The following is an 8347-nucleotide window of genomic DNA, read 5'->3' on the forward strand; positions in this document are numbered from 1 at the left end:
TCAAAAAGTAAGAAACAACTATGAGCCGAAAGGCCAGTAACTTGGTGAAACCGGTGTAGAAAGGCTGATTTAACGAGACACCAATCAAAGGCTAGGCCAACAAAAGCCACCAAGAAAACGAAGGTAAGGCAAACAAGAAAAGGAATTCACACGTGTCCATCTAAGAATGTTACCTCTTTGTCCAGCAGTGCTAATGCATTTGTCACTAGTGTTAGCAATATCAGAGGCTTCTCTTGTGTCTCTCCCAAGTTTAACTTCTGCATGTGCCAGGATCGAGGGACTGCTTCTGTATCGAGGTACCGTATCTGCCTTCTATGAAAATAAACCAGTCGGAAGTTGCGCTCTGTATACGTCGTGTGCGTTCCTTTGTTGTGTCCCGTCTTCTTCTTTGTGCAGGTACATGCCCGTTCAAATATACTGCATGCGCTCCACAACTGCCACCTGTGCTGTTAAAAGCCAGGAGGCCCTATGTGCAGTCTCGACTTTTGGGCCTCCTGATGTATATACCCCACAACCATGTACTGTAAATATGAAATAAACTTGATTTGATTTGAATTTGAAAAAAAAAGAAAGAGCCATGGGGCACCTGTGCCATTGGTGTTGCTTGAAAAAAGGAGAAAATATCTGAGACTCCCTTTCTTTCATAATGCTCTTAATGGAAAAAGTGATATTCCAAAAGAGAAATACATACATGAGCCAAGTTACGTTTCCGCCCGCACTGACCACCCACTAGAAGTGCGCGAGTACAATTCCCGAATTAACCCATTCAAACATACTTTTTTCCCAGCACATGATTGGAACAGTCTGCCTGCACAAATTGCTGCTTCCCCTCCCACACCTTTTTACGACGCTTTGCAAAACCACCTGTTAATATGGTTGTATTAAGTTAATTACCCTGGTGCATTGTGTTCTAGTTTTGTGCAGCTAAAACAGTGTTGTATTTTGAATGTCATTTTCTCCGCGTCTGTGGCGGGCGTGTTCTTCTTTCTGCAACGTTCTTTTCATTTTTGCCTTTCCTCCCATAGTCCATGGGCCTTCTCAGTATACTGCATCATTTGCCTCAATTACTGTATTTCATATGTTGCTGTTATGATGTTCCCCCCTTACAACGATGCCCCAGTGGGGGCAATGTAGGTATTTTGTATAAATAAGTAAATAAACACACTGGATTGTGCCAAAGTGAGTGATGTCATGCATGACAACGCTCCGCAGCCAGAATGCAGTCACTGATCTGAACACAATGGCATCACCCGCGATGCCATTCGCCAGAGCTCAACCCCCGCACAGAATGCGAGTGTAGTAGCGTAACCCAGACTGGATAAACATTCCAACTGCCACTTTGCACCCTAGCTGCTGTGAAATTTGCATTACCACAAGGGTCAATTTTTTTGTTCGTGTTTTGGATTTCGGTCAAGGCAGTGATAACCACCCACAAGAGTGCAGCCAAGTAATGTAACCGGGTACAGCAACTGTGCCGGACAGATTTTTCAACTGCAAAGATGGTCAGAAACATGTGCACCACTCACTCTCCTAATTTAATCTCACTAAATTATCATCACTGGAATTTCCCCCCCACTCTTTAACCCCTTCATGAGCATGACTCAGGACAAAGGCCTCTCCAATTAACCCCTTCCTGTGCCACCGCCCGTAAACCTTAGTCCCACATACCCTGCACTGCTTGCCTTCGGAATTACATGCCCTGCCCAAGCACAGTTCTGAAGCGAAAAGCTTCACTACGCTAGCCAACACCGCGCTTTGCGTGAGCCGGCGTATGCCGGAGCACGAGTGACGTCGCACACGGCGCATGGGTGCCGCCGCTTCTCCTCCTCGCCACCGCTTGACCTTTCGCCGCAGCCGTGCGCATTTGAAAGGAGGGGTATATAAGGTGCGCTTGCCCATAGAACAGGCGCACGCTGCCGCGCGCTATGCGTCATCGTTTGACGTTCGCCGCAAGTGCGTGTTTATCGCGGAGGCCGGCTATATAACCGCTTGCCAGAGAATAGGTGTGCGCATTCCACATGAAAGGAGAAGAGAGTGATGCTACCGATACAGAAGTGCTGCCACGGGAGTTGGCTCAAAAGGAGCGAAGAGGTGAAAGGCTGAAAGCTCAATGAGCGTCCGAGACACCCGAACAACGAGAAGAACGTCTCACTAAACAACACAGCAAAGACAATCTCAATGTTTATGGCTGATCATCTTGCTACTACTACTCATAAATCATAACCATAAGCTAACTGTAACTGTAATCATATTCATAGGCTAAATCACCAAGCATAACCATAAGCTAAACCATAAGCATCACCGCAACTTTTCGCTTCGAGATATCCAGGCTTAACCTTAGCTAAGGCCCAGCCAATTTTTTCTTCCCGATTCAACCTCCCACTCTTACTGTAACCATCATTTTCCTTTCCATAGCTCGCTGTGTTGTTCTTAACTTAAGCTGAACCCTCTTTGTTAGCCTCCACGTTTCTGCCCCATAGGTGAGCACCGGTAGGATACAGCTGTTGTATACCTTTCTCTTCAGGGATATTGGTAAGCTACCATTCATGATCCGAGAGAACCTGCCATATGTGCGCTCCACCCCATCCTTACTCTCCCTCTCATGATCTGGATCAGCGGTCACCACATGACTTGACGTTCAGTCTTCCATATAATACCACGAGCGGTCAAACAATGTGCCCTGGTGTGATGCTTTCCCGAGCGGCCAGCCATCAATTCGGCTGCCACTTTTCTCACAAGGTCATGTGGCCCACCTGTCGGTTGCTTCTCCGGGGATTCTTCACTCACAACTGAGGGCGCATTTTCCCAGCACTTGCGCGTCAGAAGCACCACTGGACAGCTGGTGGAAAGCCATTCAGAGAGCAGCAGAACAGCCACGACAAGGCCCTCAGTTATCCCCACAAATCTACTGCCCTCATCTGCCTGCTCTGCATCGGCCTTTCCTCGGAAGCCACTGTTGCAAGTTGTCTGTCCCATCACCTGGCCGTGACACACTTCGCACAGGTGGGGAGCTCACTTTTAGCATGAGCCACTCCTTGCCGCCATGTTAAACCACTCAGGAGGTGAACTGCAAAACATGCCACACAGCTCTTGAGATTAAACCAGGGTAATGTTGAACAGTCTCGGAAGAGGCCAGCAGTTCACAACCGGTGCTGGAAGGGGATATGCCTATTTAGGGCAGCTACTGATCCCGATCATCAGAGGGAAATAACTGGAAGAATGGGGCGGAGCGCATATATGGCAGGTTCTCTCTCAGATCACGAATGGCAGTTTACCAATATCCCTCAGGAGAAAGGTATACAACAGCTGTACCTTACCAGTACTCATCTATGGGGCACAAACGGAAAAGCCAACAAACACGGTTCAGCTTAAGTTAAGGACAACATAGCAAGGTGTGGAAATAAATATGTTAGGTGTAACGTTAAGAGATCGGAAGAGGGCGAAGTGGGTGAGGGAACAAACGCACATTAACGACATAATAGTCGCAACCAAGAGGAAGAAGTGGGCTTGGGCAGGGCATGTAATGCAAAGGCAAGATAACCACTGGTCCTTAAGGGTAACGGAGTGGATTCCGAGAGAAGGCAAGCGTAGCAGGGGGCGGCAGAAAGTTAGGTGGGCGGATGAAATTAAGAAGTTTGCAGGGGATACAGTGGACGCAACTGGCAAAGGACAGGGTTAATTAGAGAGACATAGGGCCTTTGCCTTGCAGTGGGTGTAGTCAGGCTGATGATGACGATGATGACATTGGAGGACATGCAATTGGTGTGAAGATCGTTAACACAGACTGAAAGTATGACAGATGAGTTCAAGGAGTGTTGTGCTTAAAATACAACCCTGAGGCACACCACTCTCCCAATTCTTTGGCAGACTGGCACAGAGACGTAGTTGAAGAACGGTCAGAGGGGAAGTCATTGAAAACTTTCAGCAACCTCCCACAGATGCCTAAGACTGCCAGGTCACACAGGATTCCGAACACCCAGGTTGTGTCGCATGCCTTCTCTAGATCGAAGAAGACCACGAGACAGCATTGTCTATGGATAAAAGCTTATAGGACAGTGACTAGACGGTTGCTTGTAGAGTATGCTTCTTTAAAACCGCAGTTCATGGGATTCTAAGACATACGTCAATCTCACATTCAGGACACTTTCAAAAGATTTGGAAAGACAGGTGATAAGGGCTATAACTACTAGGGGGTGTTGGCAGCTTTTTAAGTATCAAAAATGGCACTATAAAGGCTTTCTGCAGGACTCCGCAGTTTTTCCTAGTAGCTAAACTTGGCTAACTATGTACAACACATGCTGTGTAATACACTTCCGAGGCTACTGAATTCATATCTCGCACAAGGCATAATAAGCATCTGTAATCTCTCACTAACCAACTTTAAGAAACTTATAAACTCTTGCACTCAACATACACAATTTCAATGAATTATTATTTTTTTTCCTTCTTGAGCAATTTCTGCTAAAGGTTTCTGTATGTATGCGTAGTTTGATACACACGTTTGTGGAACACCCACAAAATCATATCTTCCAATGTGTGTCCGGTCAATTGTTTTTGTTAATTTATTCAGGTTGTCTAGCTTAATAGGCTGGCTCATTTTATCCCCTGCTAACAGTGTTGCAAGAAACTGTGCCTGTGTTTCCTCTGCTGCTGCCACTGTGCTGGGACTGGGGGCCTTTCAGGCTGCTTCATGCAGCTTTTGCCTCGGTTTCCACCATTTTCTTTAAATGGAAATGAGATCAAATGAAATGAAATGATTTCAAAAGTGCATCTACAGAGGGTTGAGACAGCATTCCGTGATGTATTTCATCAAGGCCAGGTGCAGTGTGTTTATTCACGGAGTGTACGTATTTGTTAACTGCAGTCAGAGTAACAGAGCTGGTAGTTTTCAGTCTAGCAAGGCACCAGTCAGCTGGGGGAAACTTATGTGCTTTAACTGCATGCACTAATAACACCTCAGCCATGATGTTGACCAACAAGCTTCACTGCATGGGTTTCTGTGCTCTTAAAAAACATTTGCAACCTTAAGCTAAAAAAAGTTTGCATATGTGATTTGCGGCCGGATTAATGTTGGGTGCTACGCTTCCTTGATGTGATGATCCTGTTACCATTCACAAATGCCAGGCAGGTCGGCCAGAGCCTGGTGCGGCTGCAGGATGCTGGACTTCCTCTCTTTCGCTTCCTCCCCATGCGTGGCAGTACGTTACTTCTTCACAGTAGCTACCACCCAGCCTGCTTCCGAAGCACATGTATAGATTTGCGGTCCTCCACTGTAGCCTGGTTTATTGCTAATAATCCCTCAATTTGCACTGTTTCCATGCTTTTAAAATAAATTTGCAGCTTTGAAGAACCCCGTGAGAGTGAGCTGAAAACATCTTTCCCAACACGTTCGCACAAGGCAATAACAGAGGCATGACAACAACAAGCCTGCACACAGCTGGGCATCTCCAGGTGGCCCGCATTACGAGTCAGCCATAGACTAATCATTCCTGTTTTATTCCCTGCACCAAAGACATAGAGTATCTGATAAATAAAAAGCACACGAGTTTAGTCATACACTTTTTTCCCTTGTACAAATGTTATATCAGAGCCAAACAGCTTTACTAACTTCTCTGCTTATGTGAGACTGAGCAAATGGCAAACCAGCAAGCTTCATTCGATGATTCAGCAGTTACCCGAAGGAATCAAGTGGCACTTAATAAGACATGAGTGTAACCACGCCCTGATGCTTGCGCATGCCTCGTGCAGGCTTTTCATGATTGGCTGATTGAAAATAGCTCTGACAGCCATGCATGCTGTGGCGGTGCAGAGGTGGTGCTGCCGCACAGCCCAGTCCCTCCCTCCTACACCGGGAATGGCTGCACTGCAGCGGATAACACATCGGGCTCTCGCTATGGCCTCTTTAGAGTTTATTAAATTCTCCTGCGTCGGATGCCCACGGAAAATTCCCCAAGCTTTGTTTTGTTCCTTTTCTGCTTGTCTACATTCTTGTGTATTCCATACTTTGTGATTTTGCTCAACTACTCCAGAGGACTGAGGGATGTTCACTTAGTGTGTGTAGACTGAGGTTGTCGGCAGCCATTTTTTCTAGGCTGGCCTTTTCTCAGGACAGTGCCCCTTCGCTCCTGGCGAAGGTCTTGAGCTGGTCAGAACAGGTAGATGATCACTTTCATATGGGTTGTCTACGACGTCTGATTTGAAATCTGTGAACACAGGGGTTGAACTAAGAGATAAATCCATACGTCTCATTTTAAACAATAGGCTGGCTTGCCAGTGTTTAAGAGACAAAGGTTACTACGAAACATAAAATCCTCAATAACTACCCCAGAAGCTGGAGTACGTGTTAAAATCTAGTATTAAATATGGCTCTGGCAGCTGCTCTAAAAGATCTTCTAAATGATGAATGGTTACGTTGAGATGTGGCCCCAGGTATACGCAGCACACTGTAATTGTTGTAAATGTGTGCAGGATGGCCGCCACAGCTTCTAATGTGGTTTTTCAGTTTATGCTCCTGAGCTGGGACTGCATTTTTAACAATGATGGCAACGCCACCCGACAGCCTGCTCTCAGTCGTGATGGAACCCCAATTTCTCTCCTGGGAACACAAGGTGAGAGTGTGGCCTCTTTTCCCCGGGCATGGCTGAGCCCTGGTGACGCACCATCATCCCCCTGCGGGGATGCTCGGGAACCCCTGGCGTCGCAACTCACCACCTTGCGGGGAAGAATACAAAAGATGCGTCTTTTTGTATGATTTCCAGACAGTAAAAGTGTTGCAGAACATCGAGTGCCCCTGGTGGCCAAGGCAATATGCATAAAACCTGCTGCTGATAACTGTAGCTGTTGCAGCTCTTTTAGGGCAGCAATTAGAATAAAAGAATTGCCTGAGCTCAATGAATGAACAGAATACCCGAGCCGCACGGCAGTGGGTACTGCTAAGCCTCAACGACTGTTTCACCTTTGGTCTGCTCCTCTGAGCTTTCGCTCCTTTCAAGGAATGCTGTGTGCCGCAATGCTCCCTTCCTTGCTTCAAACAACAAGGAAATTCCCTTGAAATTATTGTAGGCATTTTCTTTTGCAATTTCCTGCCTGAACGTTTTGCATGCGCTGATTTCGTCTGCACCTTCTGTTTCTTTAACCTTTTTTCTCAACGGTTTGCTGCCTCCTCCGCTGTCCAAATATTCTTCGCTTTGTAGAGAGGACTGCGTGGGAGTGCCACTCGAGACTCTCAAGTGCTTACGCTTTTTTTCGGCTGGGGATAGTTCAGCGTCAGTACACGTGCACAAACTTGCACGCAAGTGAGCCCCCACAGAATCGCTACTGCGGATTTCGCCTCCGTCGGCCGGGGTCTGTCCGACGCGGCCTTTCTTGACCGGAATGCTTGGTGCGTCCCCTGGCTTCGCAGCGCTGCCAAAGCCGCATGCAGCTGCTCCAAAGAGAAAACCGCAGACGCACTCACCCGCACCAACGGTGGCGAAACGACGCGACTCCACCCGCGCACGTGCCACAACGCCATGGCAGGCAGGGTTGCCAGGTCCTAAATTTTAAAAGTAGCCACAAAAAGCTGAAAAGTAGCCAAAAAAGTAGCCAACCAGCTGCCGAAGTGTCAAAAGTAGCCAAAAGTAGCGCCAAGGTTGCAGAAAAGCGTCACAAGAAGCATAAAGGGCGCAAGAAATATATAATTCGTGTAGGACGCAGGGTAATTGTGAATGCGAATAACTCTGAATTACAAAAGCATCGCAAATCAAATGAAAAGAAATACATGAACACCATGGGACAGGAGCACGGAAACGCGCGAGGAATTTCTGAAGTGAAAGTGTGGGAAAAGTAATCAGAACAGTTTTTCTTCTTTTCAGAGGAGAAATAATTGGTGTTCCTAAGCCACAGCCATGGCAATTTTAATTCCTATATATATATATATATATATATATATATATATATATATGGCATGCCTGGCATTGTTTTTTGCATGAAATTTCTTCACTGCTCCATAAACAAGGGTTTGATTTGATGCGCCTATTTCTTTTTCCGTTTTTCTCCTGTGATCTTTTTTCAGCTTATATTGCAAATAGACTGATCGCCACATGCAGTTCATATGTTCTGAAGGCATAGAAAGCATAGCCTGGGTCAAATTTTTTCAGGTCACATGGCTTCCATTTCAGCCGTATACTGGGGAACTCATGGCTCTCGGGATATCGCTGTACGATACGAAGAGCCTTCGTCATCGCGTTTCAAAGCCTTTTTGCTCTTCCCCGTTCCCCAGTAATCGGCTAAAAGGAAACCGTATTTGCCCTGAAAAATTTTAACCGAGACTGTAATTCTCAGCATCATCCAATTGTAAGTCGGGCTA

At 46.5% G+C, this 8347-nt stretch overlaps 1 protein-coding gene across 1 annotated transcript in view; it reads right to left on the minus strand.

Annotated features, from left to right (window-relative positions):
* Window positions 1–7523, minus strand: part of LOC149327676 (uncharacterized) — a 29725-nt gene extending 22202 nt beyond the window's left edge. The window contains exon 1 of the mRNA XM_089562891.1: window positions 7457–7523. Coding sequence (XP_089419017.1) covers window positions 7457–7513 — 57 coding nt within the window. The 5' untranslated portion in view covers window positions 7514–7523. The remainder of the gene's footprint in view (window positions 1–7456) is intronic.
* Between the last annotated feature and the right edge of the window lie 824 nt (window positions 7524–8347).

The sequence above is a fragment of the Amblyomma mixtum genome, chromosome 10 (genome assembly GCF_055824585.1).
Source record: "Amblyomma mixtum isolate Tamu chromosome 10, ASM5582458v1, whole genome shotgun sequence".
NCBI classification, from domain to species: Eukaryota; Metazoa; Arthropoda; class Arachnida; order Ixodida; family Ixodidae; genus Amblyomma; species Amblyomma mixtum.